The sequence below is a fragment of the Pristiophorus japonicus genome, chromosome 13, assembly GCF_044704955.1.
Source record: "Pristiophorus japonicus isolate sPriJap1 chromosome 13, sPriJap1.hap1, whole genome shotgun sequence".
In the NCBI taxonomy this organism is placed as follows: domain Eukaryota; kingdom Metazoa; phylum Chordata; class Chondrichthyes; family Pristiophoridae; genus Pristiophorus; species Pristiophorus japonicus.
In genome coordinates, this window is record NC_091989.1 from 138973878 (window position 1) to 138988661 (window position 14784).

At 42.8% G+C, this 14784-nt stretch overlaps 1 protein-coding gene across 1 annotated transcript in view; it reads right to left on the bottom strand.

Moving 5' to 3' along the window:
- The window catches only part of gpt2 (glutamic pyruvate transaminase (alanine aminotransferase) 2), a 61473-nt gene that overhangs the window by 17527 nt on the left and 29162 nt on the right, over positions 1 to 14784 (bottom strand). Inside the window, exons 2-5 of the mRNA XM_070898051.1 lie at positions 8367 to 8456; positions 5121 to 5229; positions 910 to 1043; positions 496 to 739 (exon numbers count right to left, since the gene is read on the bottom strand). Coding sequence (XP_070754152.1) covers positions 496 to 739; positions 910 to 1043; positions 5121 to 5229; positions 8367 to 8456 — 577 coding nt within the window. The remainder of the gene's footprint in view (positions 1 to 495; positions 740 to 909; positions 1044 to 5120; positions 5230 to 8366; positions 8457 to 14784) is intronic.

The window sequence follows — 14784 nt, forward strand, 5'->3', positions numbered from 1 at the left end:
CATGGACTCCCTTGATTTTCTTTAAATAGTGCCATGGGATTTTTTTTTTTTTTAAATCCACCTGAAGAGATTGGGACTTGGTTGAACAGATCATCTGAAGCACACCTCCAACAGTGCAGCACTCCCTCAGTACTGCACTGAAGTGCCAGCCAAGATTATGTGCCCCAGATCTGGAATGGGACTTGAACCCACAACTCTCTGAATCAAGTGCTTTGAGACATCCAGTGGTTGTGAAAGGTGCTATATAAAATGCAAATCTTTCTTTCAAGATGAGTATGCTACAACTGAGCCAAGTTAACACTATAAATAATAAGCTGCCATGTTGAAACAGAGTGTGCAGTATGCCTATAATTACATTAATTCCACTAATAAAACAGGTTTTTAAAATGTTGTTCTATTAGTAAAAGCACCTCAGTTTATGCCCCAGAATCTACCAAGCGTTGGCCTTTCAAATGTATGCAAGCACCTTAATTTTAAATGGTTAAAGCAAAGTACCGGTTGGGTTTCCTGGGTTAATAATGCAAAGAACCTTGGGACAGCAATATGCCCTGGCCTCGTCCAAGCTTCGCCTCAATTCATTTTTATCTAGACCCCATCCATTTTCTTCATCCAGGTAATAGTTGATTTGGACAGCACCTAGCTCAGAGATGGCTGCAGAGTACAGGGGATACTGTGGGATTGGAATCATCATTCCAGTCCGCATTCTCCCTTCTCCATTCAACAGAAGTTTCATAATGGTCTATAAAATAAAAACGGAGGCAGGTTATTCATAAGGATACCCATCAAAGCAACTCTGATTTGTATAGAGTCAGTCAGTAGAGCAATTCCAAAATTATTAAATGCAAACAAACAATTTAACAGTGGTGACTGCACTCCTGTTTTTGGCAAATGAACCACTGCTATACATACAGTTATTCCATCACTTGCTCCAGTGGTAATATAAATATCATCAGGATCCACAGGAACTCCTCCATCTCTTGTCTCCACGTACTTCGCAATATCTTGACGTATACAATCCAGACCTTGGCTTGCACTATAGGAACCTGACAAAATGTTTAAAGAAGTGCCCATGTGATACATACTAGAGTTTAATATTTCATTAAAACTTCATTGGATTAGCTTTCCAGAAAGTGCAATGACATTTGGTTGTGTATACCACCAAGCACCTATTTGGTCCAGCAGTGGATACAAACAAGGGCATGTGTCAACAGCTAAAACATTTTCAACTTCGAATAACAGCTTGGTTTCGGAGAGAAAGTTAGTGCTGTGCTTGCTGGTTAATTCATTCTGCTTTTTCAAAGGTCAATTGAAAGCTGCTGTCAGAGTATCAAAAAAGTGCTCGACTTTGACCTGATGATCACAACGGGTCAAAACCTCAAAAGTGTTTCTATGTGGATCTTTACTGTCCTCTCCTGAGCACAAGTAGTAATGCTGGGCTACAGTCCCACAAATGGCACCAACCCTTCTGTACTTCATCCAAGTGGTAATTTGTCATTATCATGTGAGAGAGAGGTTCTGCTGAGGGAGTATGAGCAGCTAGGGACTAAATTAAAAAGCAGAACCACAAAAAGGTAATAATCTCCGGTTTACTACCCAAACCCCCACAAGCAAATTGGCATAGGGCAAAATAAGATCAGAGTGATGAATGTGTAGATCAAAGATTGGGGTAGGAGAAATGGGTTTTGATTCATGGAGCACTGGCATCAGTACTGGGGAGAGAGGGAGCTGTTCCATTGGGACAGGCTTCACTTGAACCATGTGGGGACCAGTGTCCAGGTTAATTGAATAACTGGGGCTTTAAACTAAATAGTGGGGGCAGGGGTGGGGGGGGTTCAGGTGAGGGGAAATTAAAAAAGTCAGAGAAAGGAGAAGACAATATAGTGCAGGGTAGCGATAGGGGTAATGATAACCGGAGTATGACAGGAAGGGACAGAGCATATAAACATAAGAGCACAACAGAACGTAGTGTCAGTAAGGGAAAATGGTAAAAATGACAAAATTAAAAGCTCTTTATCTGAATGCATGCAGCATTCAGAAGATAGATGAGTTGACAGCACAAATAGAAATAAATGGGTATGATGTGATAGCATTAGAGACGTGGTTGCAAGGTGACCAAGGCTGGAAACTGAATATTCAGGGATATTTGACATTTTGGAAGGATAGCAGAAAGGAAAAGGTGGTGGGGTAGCTCTGTTAATAAAGGATGAGATCAGTGTAGTCCGTAGAGGCAAATGATATTGATTCAAAGATCAAGATGTAGAATCAGTTTGGGTGGAGAGAATAAATAAGGAAAAGTCACTGGTGGGAGTAATCTATAGGTCCCCTAACAGTAGCTACACTGTAGGACAGAGTATAATCAAGAAATAATGGAGGCTTGTAAGAAAGGTAGCAGAGTCAGCATGGTTTTATGAAAGGGAACTCAGGAGACAAATTTTCTAGAGTTCTTTGAGGATGTAACAGGCAGGGTGGATAAAGGGGAACCAGTAGATGTAGTATATTTAGATTTCCAGAAGGCATTCACTAAGGTGCCACATAAAAGGTTACTACACAAGATAAAAGCTCAGAGTTGGGGGTAATATATTAGCATGGAGAGGGAATTGGCTAACAGAAAACAGAGTCAGGATAAATGGGTCATTTTCGGGTTGGGAAACTAACTAGTGGGGTGCCCCAGGGATCAGTGCTAGGGCCTCAACCACTTACAATCTATATGAATGACTTGGATGAAGGGACAGAGTGTAATGAAGCCAAATTTACTGATGATAAAGATAGGTGGGAAAGCAAGTTGTGAAGAGGACACAAAGAATCTGCAAAGGGATACAGATAGGTTAAGTGAGTGGGCAAAAATTTGGCAAATCTTCACTTGCTCCATTCTGCTTTAGTTTGGAGTACGTTTTCACTGTGGAAACTTTGAAATCAGGTGTCAGTGGCCGGACACGCCCCCTTTTGAAGAAAAAATTCTGTTCCAAAGTAGAACTGTTCTACCTGACTAGAACTGCAGAAAAAAAAAAAGTGGAGAATTGCGATTTCTAAGATAGTCCGTTCTCCACCAGTTGCTCCTAAAAATCAGGTGCAAATCATGTGGAAACTTGGGCCCATACTGAGGGCACTGATGTCTTCTTTTGAAGGTTCTTTAATTGCCAGCAGCACTCTGGTAGTTTGCCCGCATGTCTATCTTTGATGTAGGAGCCTTCACACTGATATTCCACTGTGAGGAGCATCGCCATTGCAACCCATCACACCTCTCCACATGGCACCAGAGATGCTCCAGCAGGGGATGGGGGAGATGTTGGATAACAGGTTTATATTCAGATCCCTGGCTTGGGAAACTACCATCAAAGGTAGCTCCCACCAAAGTACTGATGAGAGCAGCAGTGGTCCAACCTGGAATCTTACTGCTTGTTATGTTTACCCATATTGGCCAATTGTGGGCCCTGTTGCAATCCTTTTAACTTGCTCAGGGAATTCAATCCAAAATCTGCCTCTAAAGATTTGTTGAAGAACGTCAGTGAGTAGTACTTCATTTAAATAACATTACATTTGTGTTAAACTTGTTGGTGTGTTAGATGCAGGAAGAATGTTCCCAATGTTCGGGAAGTCCAGAATCAGGGGCCACAGTCTAAGGATAAGGGGCAAGTCATTTAGGACCGAGATGAGGAGAAACTTCTTCACCCAAAAAGTGGTGAATCTGTGGAATTCTCTACCATAGAAAGTTGTTGAGGTCAATTCACTAAATATATTCAAAAAGGAGTTAGATGTAGTCCTTACCACTAGGGGGATCAAGGGGTATGGCGAGAAAGCATGAATGGGGTACTGAAATTGCATGTTCAGCCATGAACTCATTAAATGGCGGTGCAGGCTTGAAGGGCCGAATGGCCTACTCCTGCATCTATTTTCTATGTTTCTAATTAGAAAGGCAAATAGAATGTTGGCCTTTATTGCAAGGGGGATAGAGTATAAAGGTAGGAAAATCTTGCTACAACTGTACAGGGCATTGGCGAGACCACACCTGGAGTATTGCGTACAGTTTTGGTCTCCTTATTTAAGGAGGGATATACTTGCATTGGAGTTAGTTCAGGAGAAGATTCATGAGGTTGATTCCAGAGATGAAGGGGTTGTCTTATGAAAAAAGGTTGAGCAGGTTGGGCCTATACTCATTGGTGTTTAGAAGAATGAGAGGTGATCTTATTGAAACATACAAGATAATGAGGAGAATTGACAGGGTAGATGCAGAGGATGCTTCCCCACATGGTGGAATCCAGGGGGCATACTTTCAGAATAAGGGGTCATACATTTAAAACAGAGAAGGGAGGAATTTCTTCTCAAAGGGTTGTGTATCTTTGGAATTCTCCACCCCAGAGAGCTGTTGAGGTTGGGTCACTGAATATATTGAAGGTAGAGAGACAGACAGATTTTTGAATGATAAGGGTGTCAAGGGTTTATGGGGAGTGGGCAGGAAAGTGGAGTTGACGCCAAGATCAGACCAGCCATGATTTTATTGAATGGCAGAGCAGGCTCGAGGGGCCAAATGGCCTACTCCAGCTTCTATTTCTTATGTTCTTAAAACCTAGATCAATCATCTTCTCACCCTCTATCCACACAGACACACAACTAGCAATGATCACTGGGTAATAATTATCCACAGGCATCATTGATCAATTGCTTTCTCCTCCCAAGCCATTACAACTTTTAGTCTTTTTACCTCAAATATTCTACTTGGGTTGGAATCAACAACCACTCCTTTAGCAAACCGTTGTTCTATACAAACTAAAGTGTGCCAGTATCTGGCCAATAGGTAATTCTAGCAAGCCCAGTCACATGAAACAGTTCAGGAAAAGACAAGCTGGTCCATCAAGCTGATCCTGTCCCACATTTTGCAATCTAGACATTAACCAATTTCTTCTTCCTCCCTCCCTCCAGCCCACCTTCCATCACTCGAACTCATTGTAAACTGGACTCTTGAACTGAAATACAGCTATTGATTATAACCTTACATGGAAGTTTCACTACTAACCCTCCACAGAATCTCATCCTTATCACTCACTGCGATGGCTTCAGGACTGCTGAACAGCACGTCCCTAAATGTGAATGCACTAGCACAAATGGGGATGAAGCAGAAGTACCTAGACTTTGTCCTCCACAGTCCAGCAGGATACGTTGGGCCCTCTCCTTTGCATCAACAGGGAAATGTGGACTCCCAATCAGCTCTGGATAAGTACAAAGAGCAACAACCTGAATTGGGCAAGAAATATAGCCCAAGTAAGTATTTAAATGGACTTCTTTCTAGTAATTTTCCTTCTGCCAAAAATGTGAACAGAATAACTTTGTTTTCAAAATGATCTCCACAATGATCACTCATTTCATAGTAAACAGTTATCAGGAATGGCCACACATTTCAGAAAAACATTTATTGGTCAAAAAATCCTCCTCAAATTTATAATTTGTGAATGTCACAGGAATTCAATTTAAAGGCCTTGTTCTTAGTCGGAGAAAATAATGGCCTTGATCCTCAAATTCTGGGTCAGAATGCATCAAATAAATATTTGCCAGTCTTGCTTACACTTGCCTCTGGCTCATTCTCTGATCCTTGGAGCTGCCAATTTGTCACTGAGTTGACGTTGCTTTTAACAGTTTCACCGACCTGAGATTTTGGGTTCTTTGAAACAATTAAACCGGTTAAGTTTTATATTTAAAACATGTGGCCTCAGCCAGACCCTGCCTTGGCTGGTCCTCTCCTTCAATTTTGTAGCAACTCCAGGTTGTGGCTCAGGTCAGATCCATCTGGAGTGGGAGGGAGTGTATGAAGAATTGCATTTTGGGGCAGCAGCTAAAGCAGGAGAACAGATAGTTTGGAGGCTCGAGGAAGCAAGCTAATAGAAGAAGAATTCAATCAAAGAAGAATTTGGTCATTTTATGGATAGCTGAAATATTTTGTTGTAAATTTACATTTTCAAATGATTGTTTGGCTAGTTTTGTAAAAAAATTGTACTGTCAGCAACATGAAAAGAAAGTGGCCAAAAGGACTGAAAACATGGAAGGATGTGATTGGCCAACTGAGACAAGGAGGGTATCTAGTTTAAAATCAGTGAATTTGTTTTTAAAATAATGTTCGTTATTCTATATGTAATGTCCTTTCCACAACATAATAGCATTTAGCCAACACATTTGAGATATGACTAAGATTTGTAGGGTACAAATATATGTCTGACTTGAGAGAGGAGGGAGTTAAGGACCAGCAGTAGGCCATTCAGGCCCTGGACAGAGCCTCAACAGATTTTTGAGGGAAGTGTGTTCTAGATTTCTACTAGTGTGTGAAGAAGTGCTTCCTGACATCACCCCTGACAGCCTAGCTCTAATTGTAAGGTTATGCCCCTTGTTCTGGACCCCAATAGGGTAAACAACTTCTCTATCTACCCGATCAAATCCTTTAAATCATTTTAAACACCTCAATTAGATCACCCCTTATACATCTATACCAAAGGGAACACAAGCCTAGTCTGCACAATCTGTCCTCATAATTTAACCTTTTCATCATCATTCTGGTGAATCTGTGCTGCACCCCTCCAAAGCAAATACATCCTTCCTGAGGTGCAGTGCCCAGAACTGCACACAGTACTCCAGATACAGTCTAACCAGAGCTTTATACAACCGTCGCATAATTTCCACCCCTTTGTATTCCAGCCCCCTTGAGATAAAGGCCAAGATTCCATTAGCCTTTTAGTTTAGTGACTTCTGTATATGGACCCCTAAATCTCTCCACTCCTCCATAGTTCCTAGCTTCTCACCACTTAGAAAATACTGTGATCTATCTTTGAGGTCCAAAGTGGATGACCTTGCACTTCCCCACACTGAACTCCATCTGTCAGTTTTTCCCCGCTCACTTAAATCAACATCCCTTTCCAACTCTCTGCTCCCATTTGCACCACTTACTGCGTCACCTAGCTTAGTATCGTCAGCAAACTTGGATAGGCGGCTCACTATTCCTTCATCGAAGTCATTGATAAAGTGAAAAGTGGAGACCCTAGTACAGATTCCCTGGGGACCACCACTAGTTACATTCTGCCAATTGGAGTACATACCCATTATCCCGAATCTCGTGTCCTGCCTCCTAGCCAATTCCCTATTTATGCATGACAAAGATTCCTACATTCATTTAATTGGAGCCCATCATTTGTTTGAGTCACATTTACCCAATCTAGCTATCTTGGGTTCCTGCATCACACCTTGTGTAAGATAGTGTACAACTAACCTCCTCCCAAGCCTCTGGTCAATGACAACTCAACCATCTGCTGGAGGACACAAGCTGGACCCGACAGAGCTTGTGCAACACCTTATAATTCTTTGGGAGCAGTAGAAAGGACGTCAACATTGCTTAAAAGACATTCATGCATGTATTTCAGTTAAATGAGGGGCTGCTTGCTCATCTAGCAAAGTAATGCAGAATTATTTTACACATTTAAAAATTAGGCCCTGGCTCAACATTAGATTCATTTTAAAAAGTAATCAGATGCTTTGCCACTTACTGATGGGAAAATGCACTGGAACAAACTTTCAATCCTTCATTACTTTGGAGGGGGGGAAAAAAAAAGTGTAATTGAAAGGATTAAACAAGTCTCCCAACTCTGCAGATACACTAAGAAGTAGAAGTTAGCCACATTCCTTCTCCCAGATGTCCCAAGACTGCAGCGATCACAGACAATCAGTACACGTTATCAGATCATAATTAACCTCATGTACTGTACCAAAATTTCACATGTTTCAAAATACTGTATGCAATTCCAGAAATAAATTTTGAATGAAAGCAAAACCATTTCAGGTGCCTAGTGCTTTCCTAATGTTATGGAAGCTCACAGTACAAGTGAACCAGGAAAGGTAGTATAGTGGTAATGTTACTGGTCTGGCCTCACAGCAATGTAGTTGATTCTTAACTGCCTTCGGAAATGGTCAAGCAAGCCACTCAGTTGTAACAAACACTACAAGAAACAAGAATAAAACCAGACGGACCACCTGGCACTGGAATCAGACATGACAAAGGCACACTCCGGAATGTCCTCCTCACTAACATCTGGGGACTTGTCAAAATCGGCAGAGCGTTCACAGACTAGTCAAGCAACAGCCTGATATACTCAGAATCATACCTTTCAGCCAATGTCCCAGACTCCTCCATCCCTCAGACATCACAGGTACACTGGTATACAGGAGGGAGGGGAGGGAGGGAGTGGCCTTGAGCTGCAACTCAAACCAAACACTGCAAACCAGCAAAAGGTCAGTGTTGATAGGACCCTGCAGGGATTAACCTTTTCTTTCAAGACTAAATGGATTTTTAAAATAAAAACAAATCTTTTAGAAAGCAGTGCAATATACATTACCTGTCTCAGAAATGTGATTGGTTGCTGGCCCATAGCCTGAGCATCTCCTATGTTAGCTTTGATTACTTCGGTGAAGGGTTTCTGGACTCCCTAGACACAAGAAAGAGAGAACAATGCAATTGGATGCAAATGATTCAATTTATACCCCATCAGTGGGTAAACCAGACAGTTTGCAAGAAAAGTTGCTATTAATGATCAATATCATGAGTAGAAAATAAAATGATAAATCCACTGAACTCCATGTACCTTCTTTAAAAAAAAATTAACTTATATAGAAGGATTAATGGAAATATATCAAAGTTTTGCATTTATAGCACATCTGTTGCCATTCAAAGGCATTGTAACCCGGAGAATTCTTCGCTCCTCCAACTTGGACCGCTTATGCGGCCCATACTCCCTTTGCCCCAATGGCAGCTACGCCTTCAGATCTGGAATTCCCTTTATGACCCTCCTTCAAATCTACTTGTTTGACCAAGCTTTTGATCACCCCCAAAACCTTAGGCTGTGTCAATGTTTCTGATTATCTCTTAGAAATCATGAAAATAACTGCTCATGTCAAGCACCTTGGGGCATTTTTCTACAGTAAAAAGGTCCTCTTTAAAACACAAGATGTCATTGTTTAGATAGAAAGACAGACAAACAAAAATAAAGGATTTTGTTCCTGACGCAATATCATTTTATATAGGTTTAAATTGTTGAATGAAAATTCTGACCTAGTTGTATTCTTTGAGATGAGGTTTTTGTATTGCTAAAGGAGACTGATGTTTATGCCAGGGCCAGAGAGATGCTTTGATATGGATTGGAAACAACGGTATGAATTTGCGGTCAGCGGCAACGCAAAGGAATTCGCCGCTAGCCCCGAATTTCAGGTTTTTCATGTAGTTGAAATCAACAGAAGTTAAATGGGGATTCCCAATGAACAGCTGCTGTGATTTCAACAAGCTGTCTAAGCAGCCAATCAAAACACAGACTCTGACAGCAAATTAGGAAATGGGTAAACTTCCAAAATTCAAACTTTGAAAAAATGAAAGATTGGAGATCTCACATGGGGAAAAGACAAACATGCAATAAAGATGATCAAAGTTTTTTTTTTAAATTATTTTTTTTAAGTTTTCATTTTTATTAAAATAGATAAATTTGACACTGCACAAAATTAAAATCAGTTTTTCTAAGGCCATAAACTTTGTTTAGCAGTCAACACTGTTGAAACCCCAGTTACACCTAATCCCTTTGGGTTTAACTTTTAAATGGAGAATTTAACGGTGTAATTACTGCAGAAGAGCCGAAGTTTATCAGTTTCCCTGATTGAGAGATTACATCGATTACTGACTTTGGGGGTGGGGGGTGTGTGCACAGCGCAACCTGTGAAGGAGCAGTGAATGACCGACTGCAACTTCGAATCCTGAAGGTGCATTCAGTTTCAAAGGCTGAATAACGGTGAACACTGTCAGTTCTCCGTCATCAGGGCTGCAAATTCCAGGCCAATGTGACTGGAGTCAATTAGTGAGCCAGGTCTGCACCATGGCAAAGAATCAGATTCAGATATTGGTTGCTGAAGGCTGGACGACAAGAACAATGACTGGAGACACCAGCAGCGACGGAACATAGGAGAACAATGCCAATCTGATTGGAGAATAGCTGGTGAGTATCATTTTAAGTTTTAAGTTTATTTCTGCCAAGTTATTTCATAGTATATTAAACAGAGTCATGGCAGGGCAGCTTAGTTTCATGGAATGCACATCCTGTGCCATGTGGGCAGTCCTGGACAAGCACGTGTGGGGGAAGTGTCACCAGCTACAGCAGCTCAAGATCCGTGTTTTGGAGCTTGAGTGGCAGCTGGAATCACTGCGGTGCATCTACAGGGCTGAGAAATTCATGGATAGCACATTTCTAGAGGTGGTCACCCCACAGCTTAAGAATGTGCAGGCAGAGAGGGAATAGGTGATCGCTAGACAGAAGGAAGAGGACAAGGCAGGTAGTGCAGGAGTCCCCCAAGTGCATCCCGCTCTCCAACCAATATTCTGTTCAGAGTATGGGGAGGGGGGGGGTGGGGGCAGTAGGGGGTTCCTCTGAAGTGTAGCCAGAGCCAAGTCCATGGGTGTCTCAGCTGCACGGGGGGGGGGGGTGGGGGGGAAGAACGAACAATAGTGGTAGGGGATTCGACAGTTAGGGGAGCAGAAAGGCATTTCTGCAGCTGCAGAAGTGACTCCAGGATGGTATGTTGCCTCCCTGTTGCAAGGGTCAAGGATGTCACTCACCCCTTCCTTCAACCACTGTCTGTCCCACCTGTGACAAGAGACTGTACAGTCCAATACAGCAATTACAGTCACCTGAGAACTCACTTAGAGTAGAAGCAAGTCTTCCTCGATGCCTATGATGTATCATTCTGTGAACAGCCAGAGGTCATGGTCTATATTGGCACTAATGACATAGGAAGAAAGAGGGATGAGGTCCTCCAGGCAGATTTTAGGGAGCTAGGAGAGAGATTAAAAAGCAGGACCCAAAAGTTAGTAATCTCTGGTTACTCCCAGTGCCATGTTGTTAGTGAGTACAGAAATAGGAGAATAGAAGAGATGAATGCATGGCTGGAGAGATGGTGCAGGAGGGTAGATTCCTGAGGCATTGGGACCGTTTCTGGGTGAGATGGGACTTGTACAAGCTGGATGGGTTGCATCTCAAAAGAGCCAGGGCAGGGGGAAGAGAAGGAAGTTTGCAAGTGCTATTGGGGAGGGTTTAAACTAGCTTGGCAGGGGGAATGGGAATCTGAGAGGATTGTCAGAAGGGAGAGAAGCCAAGCTGGAAATGGAAGGCAGAATATTAGTAAACAAGTTTGGAAGAAACATAGAATTAGGTGCAAGAACAGGCCATTCAGCCCTTCGAGCCTGCACCGCCATTCAATAAGATCATGGCTGTTCAACCTCAGTACCCCTTTCCTGCTTTCTCTCCATACCCCTTTGGCCGTAAGGGCCCTATCTAACTCCCTTTTGAATATATCTAACAAACTGGCCTCAACAACTCTGCGGTAGGGAATTCCACAGGTTAACCACTGAGTGAAGAAGTTTCTCCTCATCTCGGTCCTAAATGGCTTACCCCTTATCCTTAGACTATGACCCCTGGTTCTGGAACTCCCCAGCAACAGGAACATTCTTCCGGCCTCTAACCTGTCAAATCCTGTCAGAATTTTATATGTTTGAGATCCCCTCTCATTCTTTGAAACTCCAGTGGATACAAGCCCAGCTGATCCAGTCTCTCCTCATAGGTCAGTCCTGCCATCCCAGGAATCAGTCTGGTGAACCTTCGCTGTACTCCCTCAATAGCAAGAACGTCCTTCCTCAGAGTAGGAGACCAAAACTGAACACAATATTCCAGGTGTGGCCTCACCAAGGCTCTGTACAACTGCAGTAAGACCTCCCTGCTCCTATACTCAAATCCTCTGGCTATGAAGGTCAACATGCCATTTGCCTTCACCGCCTGCTGTACCTGCATGCCAACCTTCAATGACTGATGTACCATGACACCCAGGTCTCATTGCACCTCCCCTTTTCCTAATCCATCACCATTCAGCTAATATTCTGTTTTCCTGTTTTTGCCACCAGTGGATAACCTCACATTTATCCACATTATACTGCATCTGCCATGCATTTGCCCATTCACCTAACCTGTCCAAGTCACCCTGCAGCCTCTTAGCATCCTTCCCACAGCTCACACCGCCACCCAGTTTAGTGTCATCTGCAAACTTGGAGATATTGCCTTCAATTCCTTCATCTAAATCATTGATGTATATTTTAAAGAGCTGGGGTCCCAGCACTGAACCCTGCAGCACCTCACTGCCTGCCATTCTGAAAAGGACCCGTTTATTCCCACTCTTTGCTTCCTGTCTGCCAACCAGTTCTCTATCCACGTCAATACATTACCCCTCAATACCATGTGCTTTAATTTTGCACACTAATCTCTTGTGTGGGACCTTGTCAAAAGTCTTTTGGAAGTCCAAATACACCACATCCACTGGTTCTCCCTTATCCACTCTACTAGTTACATCCTCAAAAAATGCTAGAAGATTTGTCAAGCATGATTTCTCTTTCATAAATCCATGCTGACTTGGACCGATCCGGTCACTGCTTTCCAAATGCGCAGTTTTCATCTTTAATTGATTCCAACATTTTCCCCACCACCGATGTCAGGCTAATTGGTTTACATTTCTCCGTTTTCTCCCTCCTTTTTTAAAATTTGTGCTACATTAGCCAGCCTCCAGTCCATAGGAACTGATCCAGAGTCAATTGAAAGTTGAAAAATGATCACCAATGCATCCAGTATTTCTAGGGCCACTCTGGGATGCTGCCTATCAGGCCCTAGGGATTTATTGGCCCTCAATCCCATCAATTTCCCTAACACAATTTCCTGACTAATAAGGATTTCCTTCAGTTCCTCCTTCTCGCTAGACCCTCGAACCCCTAGTATTTACGGAAGGTTATTTGTGTCTTCTTTAGTGAAGACAGATCCAAAGTATTTGTTCAATTGGTCTGCTATTTCTTTGTTCACCATTATAAATTCACCTGATTCTGACTGCAAGGGACCTACGTTGGTCTTCACTAATCTTTTTCTCTTCACATATCTATAGAAGCTTTTGCAGTCAGTTTTTATGTTCCCTGCAAGCTTCCTCTCATACTCTATTTTCCCCCTCCTAATTAGACCCTTTTTGTCCTCCTCTGCTGAATTCTAAATTTCTCCCAGTACTCAGGTTTGTTGCTTTTTCTGGCCAATTTATATGCAGCTTCCTTGGATTTAACACTATCCCTAATTTCCCTTGTTAGCCATGGTTGAGCTACCTTCCGTTTTATTTTTACTCCAGACAGGGATGTACAATTGTTGAAGCTCATCTATGTAATCTATAAAATGTCTGCCATTGCCGATCCACTGCCAACCCTTTAAGTATCACTTGCCAGTCTATCCTAGCCAATTCACGTCTCACACCATCAAAGTTACCTTTCTGCAAGATGGAGTGTGACAATTAATTCGGAGACTTGGGTCCTGAACTTAAGAATTCTACAATATTATGGTCACTCTTCCCCAGGGGACCTCACACAAGATAGAAACATAGAAAATAGGTGCAGGAGCAGGCCATTCAGCCCTTCTAGCCTGCACCGCCATTCAATGAGTTCATGGCTGAACATGAAACTTCAGTACCCCCTTCCTGCTTTCTCGCCATAACCCTTGATCCCCCGAGTAGTAAGGACTTCATCTAACTCCCTTTTGAATATATTTAGTGAATTGGCCTCAACTACTCTGGTAGAGAATTCCACAGGTTCACCACTCTCTGGGTGAAGAAGTTTCTCCTCATCTCGGTCCTAAATGGCTTACCCCTTATCCTCAGACTGTGACCCCTGGTTCTGGACTTCCCCAACATTGGGAACATTCTTCCTGCATCTAACCTGTCTAAACCCGTCAGAATTTTAAACGTTTCTATGAGGTCCCCTCTCATTCTTCTGAACTCCAGTGAATACAAGCCCAGTTGATCCAGTCTTTCTTGATAGGTCAGTCCCACCATCCCGGGAATCAGTCTGGTGAATCTTCGCTGCACTCCCTCAATAGCAAGAATGTCCTTCCTCAAGTTAGGAGACCAAAACTGTACATAATACTCCAGGTGTGGCCTCACCAAGGCCCTGTACAACTGTAGCAACACCTCCCTGCCCCTGTATTCAAATCCCCTCGCTATGAAGGCCAACATGCCATTTGCTTTCTTAACCGCCTGCTGTACCTGCATGCTAACCTTCAATGACTGATGTACCATGACACCCAGGTCTCGTTGCACCTCCCCTTTTCCTAATCTGTCACCATTCAGATAATAGTCTGTCTCTCTGTTTTTACCACCAAAGTGGATAACCTCACATTTATCCACATTATACTTCATCTGCCATGCATTTGCCCACTCACCTAACCTATCCAAGTCACTCTGCAGCCTAATAGCATCCTCCTCGCAGCTCACACTGCCACCCAACTTAGTGTCATCCGCAAATTTTGAGATACTGCATTTAATCCCCTCGTCCAAATCATTAATGTACAGTATAAACAGCTGGGGCCCCAGCACAGAACCTTGCGGCACCCCACTAGTCACTGCCTGCCATTCTGAAAAGTACCCGTTTACTCCTACTCTTTGCTTCCTGTCTGACAACCAGTTCTCAATCCACGTCAGCACACTACCCCCAATCCCATGTGCTTTAACTTTGCACATTAATCTCTTGTGTGGGACCTTGTCGAAAGCCTTCTGAAAGTCCAAATATACCACATCAACTGGTTCTCCTTTATCCACTTTACTGGAAACATCCTCAAAAAATTCCAGAAGATTTGTCAAGCATGATTTCCCTTTCACAAATCCATGCTGACTTGGACCTATCATGTCACCATTTTCCAGATGCACTGC